General features: G+C 47.1%; 2 protein-coding genes across 2 annotated transcripts; one reads left to right on the top strand and one right to left on the bottom strand.

Moving 5' to 3' along the window:
• The first annotated feature begins 2,976 nt into the window (after positions 1–2,976).
• Positions 2,977–4,034, top strand: LOC119324261 (protein TIC 20-v, chloroplastic-like). The gene has a single exon (XM_037598026.1). The coding sequence runs from the start codon at positions 3,155–3,157 to the stop codon at positions 3,815–3,817; it is 663 nt and encodes a 220-aa protein (XP_037453923.1). The 5' UTR covers positions 2,977–3,154; the 3' UTR covers positions 3,818–4,034.
• A 41-nt stretch (positions 4,035–4,075) lies between these two features.
• LOC119324260 (transcription factor BIM2-like) lies at positions 4,076–7,139 on the bottom strand. The gene is made up of 11 exons (XM_037598025.1): positions 6,902–7,139; positions 6,714–6,797; positions 6,116–6,415; positions 5,903–6,014; positions 5,685–5,754; positions 5,505–5,600; positions 5,362–5,400; positions 5,046–5,211; positions 4,772–4,919; positions 4,555–4,681; positions 4,076–4,407 (listed from the first exon to the last, which is right to left on the bottom strand). Exons 1-11 carry the CDS (start codon positions 6,915–6,917, stop codon positions 4,354–4,356), a joined length of 1,212 nt encoding a protein of 403 aa, XP_037453922.1. The 5' UTR covers positions 6,918–7,139; the 3' UTR covers positions 4,076–4,353.
• Between the last annotated feature and the right edge of the window lie 11,972 nt (positions 7,140–19,111).

Raw genomic sequence — 19,111 nt, 5'->3', positions numbered from 1 at the left:
TGGGGGGCACTCCACCCCCCTGGCCGCCCCCCTGGGAGATTCAATCTCCAGGGCGGCCCCCCCGAGGGGCCTATATAAAGGAGGGGGGAGGGAGGGCAGCCGCACCCTGAGTCTTGGCGCCTCCCTCCCCCTGCTACACCTCTTCCTCCTCCCGCAGTTGCTTGGCGAAGCCCTGCCGGAGTCCTGCTGCATCCACCACCACGCCGTCATGCTGCTAGATCTTCATCAACCTCTCCTTCCCCCTTGTTGGATCAAGAAGGAGGAGAGGTCATCCGCTCCGTACGTGTGTTGAACGCGGAGGTGCTGCCCGTTCGGCACTTGGTCATCGGTGATTTGGATCACGGCGAGTACGACTCCATCATCCCCTTTCTCTTGAAAGCTTCCACTCACGATCTACAAAGGTATGTAGATGCACTCCTATCACTCGTTGCATAGATGAACTCATAGATGGATCTTGGTGAAACCGTAGGAAATTTTTTATTTTCTTCAACGTTCCCCAACAGTGGCATCATGAGCTAGGTCTATGCGTAGTTCTCTATTGCACGAGTAGAACACAATTTTGTTGTGGGTGTAGATCTTGTCAACTTGCTTGCCGCTACTCGGGAGTGGGTGGGCGGGGGTCACCAGCGTCCCCATTGGTCGTTCCACCCGCATGGGCCAAGGGGGGAGGTTGCAAAAGGGAGGGGGAAGGAGCGCCAGAATCATTGGGTGCAGGCGCTGTCGGGGCGGGGGAGGCGGCCTGCAGGATGGGCCCAAGATCGGTGTCGACCGCGCATTGGTCGGTCCGGACGGGGCTGGGCGAGCAAGAGGGGCCAGGATTGGACGCCGACCCGGTCAAAAGCAGCAGAGGGGGATCAGGAGTACGCTGATCGGTCTGCCTGACAGGGCTCTGGTCGCGCTGCGCCTCGGGGCCCACCCCAGCTTGGAGCGTAGCAGCGGAGGACAGCCGTGTGTGGACAGGGGCCCTCCGGGGCCCCACGCCCACGACAGGGTACGGACCCAGCACACCCTGCCAAGACCGAGCCAGAGGGGCACCACGGCGGCGCGTGCCGCCGGAGCCATCAGCGCCGCTGCGACCACCGGAACGCTGGGAAGGGCCGGGGGAAGCGCGGCCAGGCGCCCGCGGGAAGTCATGGTGATGGGGCCATGCAGGGGGAAGAGGAGGCGAGCCATCATCGTGCGCGCCATCGGAGCCTGGTGGCGGAGGCGGTGGCGGCGAGGGAAACCTGTAGTTAGGGGAGTGCCAGACATGGATGGAGACCGACCACCTGAGCATCTCAACAGCGAACCGGAAAACGCGGTCCGGATCGGCACCCTCATGCGCGTCGGGCTCGGCAAGGAGGAGCTCGGAGGAGCGGGGATGGCGTCGGGGTTGGTTGTCCAGGCCGAGAGGCGGAACACCGACATGTCGCTCCCATCCAGGGTCTCCGGCGCGAGGGTGTCGATCAGGCAGAACGGGGAGAGCAACTGCTGCGCAGAGGCCATGTCCCAGCCGTGCTCGGGAATGCCACGCATCACAATGTCGACCCGGATGCGGAGGGCGACAGGCTCATCCTTCATATAGAAGGAAAATGACGATCCTTTGTATAAAAGGAAATGATGGAAAAAATATGCACACGATTGCAAACCCCCTTAACGCTATGTTTGGATGTACGCATTGGGAGGTAGTATTGGCATTGGGCATCTGTAACTACTGAATGCCAGCGTTTGGATGTCTTGAGTATTCGGTAGCGGAATTATAGCCCGATATTGGACCCAGCCCGCCAAGACTAGCGAGTCCTCGCGCAAATTCCTCGCCTCCCCGCTCGGTTTTCGGGTGAAATTGCCCAACCCCGGCTCCCTTTACCTCTTCGTCCCTTCCCCAAAACAAGAAACAGAGGAGGCGCGAATAGCAAGGAGAGGCGGCGTGGGTCGGTGCTCATCTCCCGCCGTCTTCTGCCTTCTCCCCCGTCTCCTGTAGGTCTCCTTCATCACCGCCGCCCTCCTTCTTCCCTGAATCTTGTAGGCCTTCTCCTTATGGTTCACCCCCCTTCCCCCCGACCCCAATCCTCCCTAATCTCCCCTACCCTCCTCTGGCCCATGAGCCCTCGCCGCCGGTCAGCCATCCCCTGAACGACCCTCTCCCAGTGGCGTGGCTCCAACAAACAGAGCGTCTACATCCAAACAGAGCGTAAAGAAACCAAAAAATACATGCACCCAGTGGCGTGGCTCCAACAAACGCCAACTCTCTTTGCTTTGATGGCCTCGTAAGCAAACATCACCACCTCATAATGCGAAATACGAGTCCATATAAAAATACACACGTTCCGCCAGAGTCTGGCAGGAAGGCATACCATGGTAACTCCTCATGCATCTAGACACGTGGTTCCAGACGATAAGGACAAGGGGTCGTCCTTGCAAAGGTGGGCCGCTGTCTCCCATTCCTAGAGACACAGCTGACAATTCGTGCCACACAGCCGGCCAAAATAATTAACTTCTTTGTGAAATTCATGTGTAATTTCTTTGAAACAAATGAAATTCATGTGAAAGATCTGTTGATAGTTTTTCTGAAATAAATTGGAATTTCTCTGAACTAGGAAGCTTTTTTCATTTATGTTTCGACATCTTTGACATTTTTTCTTTGAACTTTTGAATTTATTTTGAATCTTGGGGAAAATAATTTGGCTATTATTGAAAATTAATTTTGGTATTTACCGGTATGTTACACAAAGCCGAAATGTATAAATGTAAAACTAACAAAGAAATACTACATTGAAATGCTTAATTACGTGGGAAGATTCCTTGTGAGTTGGCAGCAACTGGTTGGCTCAGAACACTGGACCCGTTTGTTCTGGTCAGTAAGCGGCCACTCCCCAACTTTCCGGCCTTTCAAGTTTCAACAGCGCAGCACGGCACGCCGCAGCTCGGCCCACGATCACGCCGGTGGCCGGCCTCCGTTCCCTTCCTTCCCACCACGGCAGCAGCACCAACCAATCTCCTCGTCCCCCACTCGGCCACATCCCCCAAAACTCCACAAAAATCTCCGCTCCCAGTCCCCAAACCCGCTCGCCCGGAGGCAAGCAGCCGCCGCCGCCAAGCCAAACGCCCTTCCGCCACCGCCGCATCCCTCACACACGCCCCTCAGAAATCCCCAGCCATCCCCCGCCCGCGCGCCATGGCCTCCGCCGTCTCGCTCCTCCTCTCGTCCCCGCGCCCGCTCCACCGCGCGGCCCCGTCCCTCCTCAGCCCCCCCGCGCCCCGCGCGCGCCTCCCCCTCCTCGGCCCCTCTTCGGCCGCCGCGCTCCTCCCCCGCCGCCCCCACGGCCTCCTCGCCCCGCCGCCGCGCGCCAACAACGACAACAGCGACGCGGTGGGGGCGCCGGACCGCCTGGTGGCGGCCGTCGCCTACCTCTACCCGTTCCTCGACGGCGCGCACCACGGCCGCTTCCTCGTCGCGCAGTACCCGGTCTTCAACGCCGTGCTCAGCCCGCTCGGCCCCGCCGCGCGCCTCTTCCACTCCTCGCCGCTCACGCCCTTCCTCCTCTTCATCACCCTCTACTTCGCCGTCGTCCGCAACCAGCAGGCCTTCTCCCGCTTCGTCCGCTTCAACGCCATGCAGGCCGTCGCGCTCGACGTCCTGCTCATCGTCCCGGACCTCCTCGCGCAGTCCTTCGCGCCCTCGGGCGGCGGCATCGGGCTCGACATCTTCACCAGCCTGGAGAACACCGTCTTCCTCTTCCTGCTCGTCTCCCTCGTCTACGGCGGGGGCGCCTGCCTGCTCGGGATCACGCCGCGCCTGCCCATCGTCGCGGACGCGGCCGAGCGCCAGGTGATGTGAGCTTGCTCCAATCTTACCCACCACAAAAGGGAAACGGAATCTGATACACCCGAACATCTCCATGGTTCATTGATGTTTTTGGATCTTAATTCACAGGTTTAGTATAGTACAGTCGTTGCTACGCATTTAGTTGTAAATTCAATGGATGGAATCATGAAAGGCTGATACAATGGCATTATAGATCACTCCAGTGTATGACAAATCAGTTGAATTGTTATTATAGCTTTCGATACAAGCTGCATCCTAGGACCTCTTCTATAATAACAAAAGAAAAAATTGAGTTGAATGAGGGAGAAATACACACACATTGTACAAGAATCTGAACTGCATTTACAAAATCAGCAATAAGAAAATCCGGAAGAATTCTGCTGCTCTCCCAATAACAGCTTTCCTTGGTATATGAATGAAGCTTAGGTTAGTAAAATGTAACTGCAATATAAATAAAAGAATTGCATCAGTTGTGGTTTTCCTGCTGCAAAGTCCCTGTCTGAACTTCGCGATGAATGATTTGCCTAGTGTGTGACAGAGATGTAGCTTCAGTCGCACCGGAGCCTCTTGGCAACATGGACAGGTTCCTTGCCTTCGGTAGCCTATGAAATGAAGCAAAAATACTGGGTAAATGCTTGCTCTCTAGTTTTTTAGAACAATGAACAGGTCATAACATGATTTAGAAACTTTCTAAAGCGAACTTTTCCCCTTTGATCAGTAAACGTAGGTACATCAATGCATCATTGTACCTTTGAACTGTCATGTATATGAGCATTGGCTCTGGCCCGTCTATCCATATTGATCTCTACGGATATTTTAGTTTGAGATGGGTCTACTCCCGACTTCTGTAGAGCTTCTTTCAGTTTATGTAACAACCTGTCACAAGTCAAAGCAGTGTTCAGTTAGTTCCACTATATACATTTCTAATGGTAGCTTTATGTAAGCAAAAACAGTTTAGGGGCTGACCCTTGGGAGTAAGCACTAGAAAGACTCTGGCTGTCATCTTGCGGCATTTGTGTATCATGCTTGCTTAGCAGTCCGTTGCTTGCATCACAGTTTTGGTTCATGGTTGACATACTTAGCCACGGTAGCTGATTGGTAGGCATACTGTTCTCTGCATTTAAAGACACCAGGCATGGTAAATATAGCTCTCACCATTTACAAAGAACCCTGACTATTTAAATGTAATTAAATAATGCAGAGGGTGAACATAAAAGCATATGACTAATTTGCCAAATACCTGCTATGTTCTGGGAGGAACCAGGGGCTGTGCTGATTTCTCTTGCGCTTTGTGTGTTGAAGAGAGAAGCGGCAGGTGCACTTGCAATGCCTTTGGAACTGTATTGCTCTTTGTTCATGTCCTCTGTGGTAGCTGATAAGCCTCCTCCTTGGGCTTGACTGATGTTCTGTGAAATCATGATAAAAGTTACTATAAATGAAGGCACTTTGGCATTGATATATGATGGTTTCACTTCAAAAAGGAATTTATCACGAGTAAAATACAACTTTGTGCTCTCTGTCATCTGCAATTCCAGTATTTCTGTTATGGAATTTACCTGTGTGTTCCTCCAACGTGATCTGTAGTACACTTTGTCCTGCCAAGAATAAACAGGTCGAAGGAGAAAGTAAGGTTAGAATCAAGTAAGCCTGCCTTTGTTTCTGGTAAAAACACCGCATATCGTACAGTGTCTATACATACCCATGGCATGCAGTTGGCATCGACGTTGTTCTGTTCAGGAATGCCTGACTCATATTTTTGGCATTTCTCTTGCAAGAGCCTTATGTATTCAATAACCTGCAATTAAATTGTTTACGGGGTGTGAATTTTGAAGTATAACCTGTGGACTGATGTGCGAAATTTACAAGATGCTCTGTGAACCTCGAGAAGGAAAGAAGCTTTATCCCTCTTCTGATCACAGTTCGGCAGGAGGTCTCGGAGTATGTCAAGCCTGAAATAGAGCATGGACAGACACTTAGAAGGTTGCGATCATATCCTAAGAACAAATTACTCCGGAATAGTATGCAGCACGTGTTTACTCATGAACAAATTATGCTTATCTCACTATTTCTATGGAATTTTGATCTCTGTTAGCTTGCCTGTCATTTATCTTGGTCCTCCGTCGCTGCTCAGTAGCGGAATGCTTCGATCTCGGGCTACTGGGATCCTGATCGGCACTGCTGCCGCTGCTTCTCCCCTCTGCTCTCGACCCTGAACATTCACAGCAATCAGTGTCTGAACCCGTATACCATACCTGGGTTGCTATCTGGTACGTAATACTCCTACAAAACATTTTGAACCAATCGTCTTACCTCTAGATCTCTTATTGTCGGTGCTAGAATCTTGCCACATTGTGGGTGTGGGTGGAGCACTACGAACCATAATTCCGGACCGTGCTTCATGCGCAATCTCCATTCTCGAGCCATGAGACACCGAAACGGACGGTTCCCTGCCGATGCCAGCCTCTACCCTGCGCTGAGCGTCAGGCACTTGCCTGATGCTGAAGGTCCCGACGCCGCCTGGCAGCACATGCTCCCCCAAACCTGGCGCTGAACTGGCCGCGCCATCACCGGCATTCCCTGCGCCGTTAGATGGTTCAAGCGACTTCAGGCCTGCAGCGAAGTGTCATGTCTTCATGGGTTAGTAAGCTTCACACAACATGCATGCTCAGGTGGTGCGCACTCTTCAGATACCGGCTCATACATGCCATTCTGCTCGCCAAGATCGGCGCTTGGTTTTCAAAGCAAACAGGCAGGAGGATTGGACAGAAAAGAAAAGGTAAAAGAACACCGGCGTCAACGGAGACACAAGCATACGCGGGGAAAGGAAGAATCACAATTCACAAATGAGTGAACACCGAGGCCGCCCGCGCTTGCAAGGGGAGAGGCAAAGAGAAGCGACGGACGGTACCTTGCTGGCCGGAGCGCTGCCCGTGCTGGAACGCTGACGAGCCCCCGGCGCGGAGCGAGAGGAAATCATGGGCCGGCTCCTCCCCTGCGAATTACGCATGCACGCCATGGTCAGCATCGATCGACGGAAGGGAGAGGCTAAAAGAGACACGGAAGAAGACGGCGGAGTTTCTCCTGGCATGTGTTTACCTTGGAAGAGCTCCATTGCCGGGACAGCAGGGGGCTCAGGAGATCTGTCGGGGCCGCCTGCCGTCGCAGCAGCAGCAGGAATGACGGTGCCTGGATCTTGCTGCTGGCTGGTACTCTGTACTACCCCAGTACTGGCGGATGGAATGTTCAGCGGGTTCGGCTGGCAGAGCTTATTATAGTCGGCAGAGCGAGAGAGTCGGGGAGGAGAGGCGAGAGCGAGGAGATTGACAAGGATTTAACAAAGTGGGAGCCTGCCTGTCTGTCTGCTTGTGTTGTTGTATCTTCAAAAGTTTATACGCACAACAGCAAGGGTGCTCTCTCTCCTCCACGTCTCCTGCGCAACGTAAACAACAAGCAAATTTTTTAGGGTAATGACAGCAAGCAATTTGACGCAAAGACATCGGCGTGGCGGCCGGAGAGCGGAGAATTACGTGTCGGCAAAAAGTAATAGTACTACGGACACCGCCGGAGATGCACGGATGGATCGCCGGTAATCAGATGGATAGATCCCGTGCGCGTCCTCTCTGGAGGAGCGAAAGGAAAGGGAGCTACTGGCTAGGCTAGGTCGCGTTCGCGTAGTCGATCACGTGCTCCGCCGACGATGAGAGGCGTTGTGTTGGAGGTGGGTGGGCCTCCGCTAGCCCGGTCTTTCCCCCTGTCTCCACCGCTGCACATGCCGATGGAGGCGGCAGCTAAGCTAGGCAGCCGGCGCGCGCATGCATGCATGATCCCGCGCGCTCCCTCGCTATCTGGACGATCCCATGTCATGTGCCCAGCGGGTGAGCCAGCGGGACACCGATCGTCGGCACGGCACGCGTGATCCGTGCCGCGCGTCGCCATGATGCTGCTGTGGCTTTAGGCTTTACAACCTCCATCGATCGATCGAGAGAGAGAGCCAGCCAGCGAGTGCGGAGAAGATCTACCTACCGGCCGGCCGGCCTGTCTCAGAAACCGACAAAACAGCCGGCCGGCCGGGTTGGGACCCGGGAGATCAAGCAGATCGATCATGCGTGTGCGCTCCCGATCCATCTGGGTCGTCTGCGTGCATGCCCCTGTCCCGTCCCTGTCTGCCGTGCATCGCGCGTACGTAGGTGCCGCCCGTGCACGTGCCAACAGTGGGGCTGGCTCGTGGCCGGCTCTCTCATGGTCATGGGTCCGTCCGTCACCTCAGGGGAACGACGACGTCCCTGTCATTCACCATGCCGCGGTGCGTGAACCAGCCAGGACGCCACTCAGCCGATCGCGTCTCGTGCCTTCCGCACGGCACCACCAGCTGATGGCACGTGAAAGAGAGATCGGATCACGGACGTCTCGCGAGCTGCCGGCATGGCGCGGCGAGCGTCAGATCAGATCAGATCGATCGCCTGCTTGGTTAACTCATCTCGCGAGGTGAGGTGATGGAGCAACGACGCCGACGACCTTTGTAGCTCTAGCCCTAGCTGGGGTTCATGCGCCCTGGCATGTCCGGCCAGTGGCTACCTAGCCTAGGCAGTACGCCGTAGGGGTTAAAACTAGGACCTAGCTAGCTCAAGCACTCAGCGGCAGCAGCAGCTGAGCACAGAGTCGTTGAGCGACAATGCAAAAACGACAAGCTAGGTGCGTGCATGTGCATGTGCCCCGCACAACCCCACGAAGCTTCGCGGCCGCTTCCTCTTGAGGCATAGCGAAACGATATACTATATCTAGATCGATCTGTGAAATGATTTGTATGATGGATCCCATCATTGACAGCAGGGAGGGAGGCCAGTGAGAGAGACCGACGTGCCCGGCAGGCCGGCCTCTGAGGTCTGAGCTCTGAGCGGAACATTCCCTCTGCAAACCCTCTGAGGAATCCGTTTAGGGATCAGTAAACAACTCCCCCACCCGATTACCACCACTAATAGTTAACCAGGCCCGGATTAGTAAAGCATATCCTGGGCATCGACAGTCGGATCTGAGCCTAGTTTAGCTTAGCTTGGGGCGCGCCATCACGTGGCCAACGCACCCATCCGTCCGCCCCTAGCCACCGCCAGGCAATTACTTAGTCGGCTCAGTGGCGTGCTGGTGCTTTGCTTCGTGTTGCTTGTCGTTAGCTGCAAAAGCGAGGCCCCGTCTCGACCCTGGAAGGGGATGAAACTCAACTGTTTTCATTTGGCGAAGTTCATGCGATCGACATTCCTGCGAGACAGCGAGAGTTACCGAGACAGCCAAACCAGCGCCACCGATCGGGAGTTGGCCAGATGGCCAAATGGTCGCGTGATCATGGATGTATTTTGGGTTTGGTCGCTTATTTTTCGGTTCGATTTGTATGTGCGGAACATGGATCTGTTTTTTAGGGGGGAAGCATGCATGTGAGCTCGGGGCCTTGGGAGTGCGCTGTCGCCTTCATGGCACGTGAGGCGCCTATCGTTTTGCAACTTTGGGTCGTGATCCATCGATCGATCGCCACCCACGAAAGAAAGTTCACCACACAGGGTTACATCACACTTCCCCTCTCGCACACACCACGGCAGACAGCGAGGAGGGAAAGTAGTGGCTACACGAACATAATTGTACCATCATATAGTATATTCCATTAGCCATTAGGTGAAGCAGAAGGTAGCAGCTGGAAGAACTAGCTACGAGAACCGAATCTTGTGAGGGCCGTTGAGGTGCCTGGCAGCCGCGGCCATCTGCCTGGTCGGGCCGTCGCCGGCGACCAGCTCGCCGTGGCCGCCGCCTTCAGAGCCGCAGCAGAAGCTCGCCAGCCACGACGCCAGCGCGGCCGGCCAGGAGAAGCTCTGTGCTGATTTGTACTCCATCATCACATGCACCTCTCCCACGATGTTGTTTAGCACTTGAGTTCTGAACTGGGCAAAAACTGAAGCGAAGCTTAGTTTGGCCGACTGTTGTGGTTTGGTCACACTTGTTTATTACCCATCACACCCCTTTTATAGCGAGATGCTCCGTGGAGACGTGTGCTAGCTGCAGTGGAGACGAGTTGCTTGGTGATGAAGTCGCAACGTGCGAGATTTTGGGTTGGTTCGTGGACTGCTCTCTGTCTCCCGCCGGTCAAGGCGAGGCAGTAAAGGTGATGTATGCCAAGGAACGTTCGGGTGTGTGTGCAGTGTCGACAGGTTCCTGGCGTGGTGATGCTGAGCTGCCTAAATGGAGGAATTCAACTGCGTGTCCTACGACTTGAGAGTCCAAGGCTGGAAAAAAAATGGCAGGTGTTTCTTACTTGCTTCCAAGTGCCAAGTCCAAGTGTTCAAACCTACGCATGCAGATTGACTCCTCCGAATTGCGACATGTACTCCATGATTGTTCAACAAGAAAATGCAACGTCTCTCAGTGCTACGATTGCGCGTCCTGAATGTACCTTTTTTCTTGCACGCACATTTTGCTGAAGTTGTGTCGAATATTGGACTTTGATTCGAGCTGCGTGTAGGCATGGTATGGAATTGTGTCCTAATAGCAAACTAAAACCACGGCGAGAATTATGAAACGAAGGGAGTACAAAGTAAGCTACGGCACGCGGCATGTTGTGCGTGAGACGCATTAGAAATGGACCGGTAAATAGCCTGGCATCTTGCACATATTTCTTGAAGAACAAAAAGCAAAAACATGCCGTTCTCAAACCGAACGCAGAAAACGGAGAAAGAAAGTTTAAGTCATGTCTTTTGCTCCTCTTCCTCCTTCTCCTTCTCCTCTATATTGTCAGTATTAGCACATTGCTCCTGCGTTGCCGCGGGGCCAAAAAAAGTTACATTACCGAATTAGGAGATCGTCCTCAAAATAAGTTGGTTTTTTGTGTGTAGAATTAGAAAAATTCATTGGGAAAGAAACTAAAACCATGAGCATGATTTTGAGTGAAGTCCCATTTCAACATTTGTTTCTTCAGTTTTTTTTACAAGAGCGTTGCTCTTTTTTGTGCTAGGTCTGACAATGGACTAAAGGTACATTCATTTACTTAAGTCACTTGAAGGTTGCTAGTCCACATGTGGATAGAAGTGCATTTGATTATTCTGTTGTTGGTTTCGCATGTGTTGTAAGTGCATCTAGTGCCTCCTGAGGGTTTTGGATGATTAATGACAAAACAGTTGAGGGGCTAATGTGTTTGTTAGTATACACAGGTGAATGTTCTCGAGGATTTGATTTAACCTGAGAGTTATAACCCCTAAAAATTGTGACGACATTGAATAATTTTGGACCTATTCGAGGAACATTCAGCTCGCAGATAGGAATATGAGGCGTAATGAAGACTTTTGTTTTCTACTTTCATTCTCTTCTATTTGAGTCATAAGGCAAACCATACTATTAAGGGGGGTGTAACTAAAAGTTGAGATTTAGGTCTCAACCCAGAACCTATATCTTTGAGTGAAAACTTAGAATCTCTTTGTGTGCTATGATTTTTTCTATGAGTTTGAGATGATGTTCTTCAGGACTCAGAAGAAGAGTCAGGCACTGTTGAGTCGACTTAACTTGTTTCGCAAGTAAGTCGCATGCTACGTTTGAAATTTGACCGTTGCGCCACGTGTAGGTTGTCCGTTAGTTGGTCAGTGCCCCTATTGCTCATTTCACACCTGAAGATTGCTCCGGCTATAAATAGCCACCCACTTCAACCTTAAGATGTTGGCTGCTACGTGAGAGAATTGACAAGAGCTTGTTAGAGCAAGCAACCCCTCATATTGAAAGAGATTGAGAGAATTCTAAGAGAATAAAAATCCCAGAGACTAAAATCTACTAAGTGATTGAGCGTCACTGAAGAACCAGTCGAAACTTAAATTAACCTATTACTCTTTTGGACTGTGCATCCACCAGATCGTTAAGTGTCTGTTCCGAGCCTCCAAGTAATTGTGAACGATCAAAGAACAAGTTTGTGAAGGTCCCAGAGATTTACCTCGAATATCTATGATGAGTGATTAGGCAAAGTATAAGTGACTTTAGCTCATGGAGAATAGGGTGAAGGCCTTGCCTTCTGAGTTAAATCTCGGCTCCTCCAACCAGATGTAGAGTTGTGCTAGTAACTTGAACCTATCGAATAAATCTTTGTCTTCGTCAAGATACAAGTTTTACTTTCTTGAACTCATTTATTTATGTAATTTGCATCCATTCTATGATCATCTCCCCATCTTCTTTCCATGTGAATGTTGCAAAGATGTTTCCAAGTACTTAATTATTCCATTGCCTATGCTATATTTACTTTCATGGGCACTGCTACTTAGATTTACTTCTCTTTATCTAGTTGTTTCTCTAAGTTGGCTCTATGTTCAGTTTAGTCTACTCTCTATTATGTTTAGTAATTGTTCTCCATTTACTATTTTACTTCGAAAACTTGATTTTTGAAGTGTTTGTCAATTCTCCCACTCAACCTCCTCTTTTGGTCGATATCTGATCCTATAGAAGTCACCATTAACTCCGCTCTTCATAAGTAGGGAATATTGTTGTCCATTATGTGTGGCGTGTCTGTTGTGTTCTTTTGCTAGGTTCTGTTGTCTCCCACATCATTCTGTGACATAATATGGTGTTTTAGGTTGGTAGTCTGAGCTTGCTAAGCGCTCTGTTTGATCTGTAGAAACTCTTTACTTTTCTTCATGCGTACGCTATATCGAACACCTAAGGGTTTCATCAATAAACCGGAGAGAAATCCCTTCATTCAAAAAGGAAAATTGGTAGCGTGAACAAACTAGTGGTTGGATGGTTAGAATGATAATCATTCTAGTCCAATTTTAATAAATTTCGGGTTAATATACATGTCTTATCAATTCATAATTTGTTTTAGTGTGCATAAAAGGAGTCAAGACTGTTCTTCCTCTCTCATCTGCCACATCTCTTCAAAGAAAGGTATTAGATGCAACTAAAATAATGGCGTGTATGTGTCACCACTTGTTTCCGTTCCTTCCAGGAGCCTTCTGGCGCCAACGAAGTGGTGGTGGTGGTGTTGAATGAAATATGCCCTAGAGGCGATAATAAAGTTGTTATTTTTTCTTATTCATGATAAAGGTTTATTATTCATACTAGAATTGTATTGATCGGAAACTTAAATACATGTGTGAATACATAAATAAATACCGTGTCCCTAGTATGCCTATACTAGACTAGCTCGTTGATCAAAGATGGTTAAGGTTTTCTAATCATAGACAAGTGTTGTCATTTGATAACGGGATCACATCATTAGGAGAATGATGTGATGGCCAAGACCCACCCGTTAGCTTAGCATAATGGTCGTTCAGTTTATTGCTATTACTTTCTTCATGTCAAATACATATTACTTCGACTATGAGATTATGCAACTCCCGGATACCGAAGGAATACCTTGTGTGCTATAAAACATCACAACGTAACTGGGTGATCATAAATATGCTCTACAGGTATCTCCGAAGGTGTTTGTTGAGTTGGCATAGATCAAGATTAGGATTTGTCACTTCGAGTTTTGGAGAGGTATCTCTAGGCCCTCTTGGTAATACACATCATAAGCTTGCAAGCAAATGACTAAGGAGTTAGTTACAAGGTGATGTATTATGGAACAAGTAAAGAGACTTGCCAGTAACGAGATTGAACTAGGTATAGAGATACAGACAATCAAATCTCGGGCAAGTAACATACCGATGGAAAAAGGAATTACGTATGTTGGCATAATGGTTCGACCGATAAAGATCTTCGTAGAATATGTAGGAACCAATATGGGCATCTAGGTTCTGCTATTGGTTATTGACCAGAGAGGTGTCTCGGTCATGTCTACATGTTCTCGAACCCGTAGGGTCCACACGCTTAACGTTCGTTGACGGTATAGTGTTATATGAGTTATGTGATTTGGTGACCAAATGTTGTTCGGAGTCCCGGATGAGACAACAAACATGATGAGGAGCTCCAAAATGATCCGAAGGTAAAGATTGATATATTGGATGATAGCATTTGGTCATCGAAAAGGTTTGAGATTGCACCGGATAATTATCGGAGTGCCGACACTAGTGGAAATAGTTATAGCCACAACTTACATTGGTGGCGCTCCATTTACAACCAACGCCACCACTATTTTTTTCAAATAATGATGGTGTTGGCTTATTTGGTAAGACATTAGTAGGGGCATACTGGTGGCGTGGGAAAACAGGGTAGCATCAGAAGTATATGGAATCAATAATTTGTACCGGTGTAATATAGTGTTGTTGTGGAATAGCAAGGAACGCTAGCATTATTATATTTAGTTGTGGCGTGTTGTTGGTTCTGAGCCAGTATTTTTATTTTCTCAATCCCACCATTCTTATATTTTTACAGTATATTATAGTTTACTTTTATTAAATTTTTATTATTTTTAAATGGAAATAATAACATTTTTTAAAATATGTAGTTTGAGACTTTAATTTTTTGTTTGTTTTTAGTTTAAGACTTGAAATATATAGTTTTGATCCTTCAAATATGTGGTTTGACACTTTCAATTTTTTTTCTTTTTATTTTTTATGTGGTGATCTTTTTTATTGTATATTATAGTTTACTTTTATTATTTTTCTATTATTTTTAAATGAAAATAATAACATTTTTTAAATATGTAGTTTGAGACTTTAAATTTATTCTTTATTTCTTTTTGGTCTAAGACTTGAAATATATAGTTTTGAGTCTTCAAATATGTGGTTTGACACTTCCAATTTTTTCTTTTTAGTTTTTTATGTGGTGATCTTTTTTATAGTATACTATAGTTTACTTTTATTAAATTTTCTATTATTTTTAAATGGAAATAATATCATTTTTTTAAATATGTAGTTTGAGACTTTAAATTTACTTTTTTTCCTTTTTAGTTTAAGACTTGAAATATATAGTTTTTGAGCCTTCAAATATGTGATTTGACACTTTGATTTTTTTTCTTTTTAGTTCTTCATGTGGTGATCTTTTTTATAGTATATTATAGTTTAATTTTATTAAATTTCTATTAGTTTTAAATGAAAATAATGACATTTTTAAGAATATGCAGTTTGAGACTTTAATTTTTTTCCTTTTTAGTTTAAGACTTGAAATATATAGTTTTGAGCCTTCAAATATGTGGTTTGACACCTCCATTTTTTTCCTTTTTAGTTCTTCATGTGGTGATCTTTTTTATAGCATTGGGCCAAGCCCAAGTATTAGGAGGCCATGGGGGTCAAAAACAGGGCAATGACACCCTCACCCCACTCCCTCTCTCTCATTCCCCTTCCTCCCGCTCTCTCCGCTCGTTGTCGTCGGCCGCTCTCTCCCTCTCTCGCCGCTCTCTTCCTCTCTCGCTAGTGGTTAGGTAATATTCCGCTCTCTCCCTCTCTCTCCCTCTCTCGTCGCTCGCTGCCCTCCAATTTGATTGGAGTTCATTTCGTTTTGAGCTAGGGTTTCTTTGACCGCGGCGGCGGAAGCGACGAACTGCTAGTGTTTATCGTCTCCATCTTCTTCCCTCGGTGAGTTCGTTGCCTCCATCTTCGCAGTGGCAGTGGCATTTTTTAAAATTGTAGTGTTCCTAATGCTAAATTGTAGGGTCTTTGGTATTTGTAGTATATACAATTTCTTTGCTTGTTTATCACTTTCATGTGGTTGTGGCATTTTGTATCTGCATTTTGCATCAATGAACATATGACAGTGGCAGTGGCAATGGCATTTTGTATCTGCATTTTGCATCAATGACAGTGGCCTAATGCTAAATATGTATCTTGTTCCTTATATGACAGTGACATTTTGTATCTGCATTTTGCATCAATGAACATATGACAGTGGCATTTTGTATCTGCATTTTGCATCAATGATAGTGGCCTAATGCTAAATATGTATCTTGTTCATTATATGACAGTGGCAGTGGCATTTTGTATATGCATTTTGCATCAATGATCATCATGTGGATGTTTAGATCAGGGTTCCATTGTTTACTCCCATAAAAGAACATAATTTCCTTTGTTTACTTGACAAGTTGACATGCCTCTATATAGATCACTTTCCATACTATGATTGGCATTATTATCAACTTGCTTGTTATTATTGTTATGATTGACATTAATTAGATCACTTGCCATACTTGCCATACTTTGATTGGCATTATTATCAACTTATTTGTTATTCTTGTTTGATCAGCAAGGCAATATTATCAACTTACAAATAATTTTCCAACTTGCAACACATAGCAAAGATGGGCATGGATGCAACTTACTTGTAACTTGTTAATCTTGTTTCACATGTGTGTTTAGTTCTTGTCAGAACTAAGGAAATTTTTTGTTCGCACTAAGGAAATTCTTGTTTGACATTGTGATGCTATATATATATATATATATATATATATATATATATATATATATATATATATATATATATATATATATATATGTATGTATATTTGTAGTGATTGGCATTACATTGCCATGTGTGTTTGGTTCTTGTCATAATAACCTATACTTGTCATTATTTGAAGTTCCAGCCATGACTAGTTGGAACAACCACTACGAGTCCTCGTGTAACTTCGCGACCTATGATGAAGTTGACAAAGGCGAAACGAGCACCAACCAGGTACGATTACAAAAACATCCATGAGCATGGCAAACACATTCATGTATACATATATCACCTAACCATTCTTTATTGATGATTTCAAATATTTGATTTGCCAGGCGTATGTACGAGACCCATCTCCAGAACCGGTCCAGCAGCAGTTACCGGTACGTGAAGTGGACATGCTCAGCCGTGAGTTTGTCGCGTCAAAGGAGAGTACAATGAGTGCACTTAACGAGTTGAATAACTCCCTGAAGAAAGAGAAGGACGATATGATCGACGAGATCTCCGATCTCGTCGATAAGAAATTGAAGCTCATCGACCAGAAGAAGCTACTGGTCACTGAGATCGAGTCTATGAAGAAGGAGATACGACTCCTAAAGGCCGAGAGGAAGGAGCTAAAGACCCGCAAAGTCTATTTCAGGAAGGAGGGAGAGAGCAACAAGAACAAGTTGCATGAGATGAGGATCATTCTTCATCGTAGCTAGTTAGCGCGCGGATACAAGTTGCGTGAGATCGATGACGTACGATACTTTTGCTTGTATAGAGCTAGCCACCGGATAACTTTTGCTTGTAGGTAGTAGCAAGCTAGTTACTGAAAACTATAGTAATAGTTGGGTATATTTTGTGGATTTGAGACTTACCACTAGAAGTTTAAATGGCTGCACATATATTAATCACTTGGTATATATTTTTTATTGTTGAAAACACACAAATTGCTGGTGTTGCCTCACAATAAACGCCATAGATAAAACAATATATTGGCTGCATTAGCCAGGTGGACGCCATCAGTACTAAAATACTGCTGACGTGTCTGCCAACGCCACCATTAAAATCTTTTCACCGGCGCCATATTGGTGGCGTTGAGTCTCTATGCCTGCAAGGCACTTTTTGCCACGCCATAGCTAGGCTTTTTCCAAGTGAGGAAGGGGTTCCGAGAGGCCACCGGTAAAGCGGTGGGACTTATGGGCCAAGGAGGGAGGCACACCAGCCCACACAGGGGCTAAGCGCACCTCTCCCCTGCCCACGCACCAAAGGAGGGAAGGGAAGGAAAGGGGAGGCGCCCTAAGGCAGCCATCCCCCTTTTCCTCCCCCCACATGCTATATATGGAAGGGGGGGGATTCGGCCAGGGCAAGCGCCCTAGGGCCTTGGGGCGCCCCTTGGCTACCTCCCGCCCCCCTCCATCTATATATATGTGAGGAGGGGAATGGGGCAAGACACACCAATGATTCCCAAGCCGTGTGCGGCGCCCCCTTCTCTCTAGTTCGTGCTCCGCCATAGTTTTCGCAGTGCTCGGCAAAGCCCTGCGGAGATAGCATCACGATCACCGTCACCATACTGTCGCACTACCGGAACTCATCCACTACTTCGCCTGTCTTGCTGGATCAAGAAGGCAAGGACATCACCGAGCTGAATGTGTGCAGAACTCGGAGGTGCCGTACGTTCGATACTCGATCAGTTGGATCACGAAGAAAGTTCAACTACATCAACTGTGTTGCGAAATTCTTCCGCTTACGGTCTACGAGGGTACATAGACAGACTCTCCCCTCTCACTGAAAGAATTCTCAGCTCCTCCAACCAGACGTAGAGTTGTGCCAGTAACTTGAACCTATCGAATAAATCTTTGTCTTCGTCAAGATACAAGTTTTACTTTATTGAACTCATTTATTTATGTAATTTGCATCCATTCAATGATCATCTCCCCATCTTCTTTCCATGTGAATGTTGCAAAGACGTTTCCAGGTACTTAATTATTCCATTGCCTATGCTATGTTTACTTTCATGGGCACTGCTACTTAGATTTACTTCTCTTTATCTAGTTGTTTCTCTAAGTTGGCTCTATGTTTAGTTTAGTCTACTCTATTATGTTTAGTAATTGTTCTCCATTTACTATTTTACTTCAAAAACTTGATTTTTGAAGTGTTTGTCAATTCTCCCATTCCACCTCCTCCTTTGGTCGATATCTGATCCTATAGAAGTCACCATTAACTCCGCTCTTCATAAGTAGGGAATATTGTTGTCCATTACGCGTGGCGTGTCTGTTGTGTTCTTTTGCTAGGTTCTGTTGTCTCCCACATCATTCTGTGACATAATATGGTGTTTTAGGTTGGTAGTCTGAGCTTGCTAAGCGCTCTGTTTGATCTATAGAAACTCTTTACTTTTCTTCATGCTTACGCTATATCGAACACCTAAGGGTTTCATCAATAAACCGGAGAGAAATCCCTTCATTCAAAAAGGAAAATTGGTAGCGTGAACAAACTAGTGGTTGGATGGTTAGAATGATAATCATTCTAGTCCAATTTTAATAAATCTCGTGTTAATATACGTGTCTTATCAATTCATAATTTGTTTTAGCGTGCATAAAAGGAGTGAAACCTGTTCTTCCTCTCTCATCTCCCACATCTCTTCAAAGAAAGGTGTTAGGTGCAACTAAAATAATGGTGCGTATGTGTCACCACTTGTTTCCGTTCCTTCCAGGAGCCTTCTAGCGCCAACGAAGTTGTGGTGGTGGTGTTGAAGGAAATATGCCCTAGAGGCAATAATGAAGTTGTTATTTTTTTCTTATTCATGATAAAGGTTTATTATTCATACTAGAATTGTATTGATCGGAAACTTAAATACATGTGTGAATACATAAACAAATACCGTGTCCCTAGTATGCCTCTACTAGACAAGCTCGTTGATCAAAGATGGTTAAGGTTTCCTAACCATAGACATGTGTTGTCATTTCATAACGGGATCACATCATTAGGATAATG

The sequence above is a fragment of the Triticum dicoccoides genome, chromosome 6B (genome assembly GCF_002162155.2).
Source record: "Triticum dicoccoides isolate Atlit2015 ecotype Zavitan chromosome 6B, WEW_v2.0, whole genome shotgun sequence".
Classification (NCBI taxonomy): domain Eukaryota; kingdom Viridiplantae; phylum Streptophyta; class Magnoliopsida; order Poales; family Poaceae; genus Triticum; species Triticum dicoccoides.
This window is presented reverse-complemented; position numbering and strand designations above follow the sequence as displayed.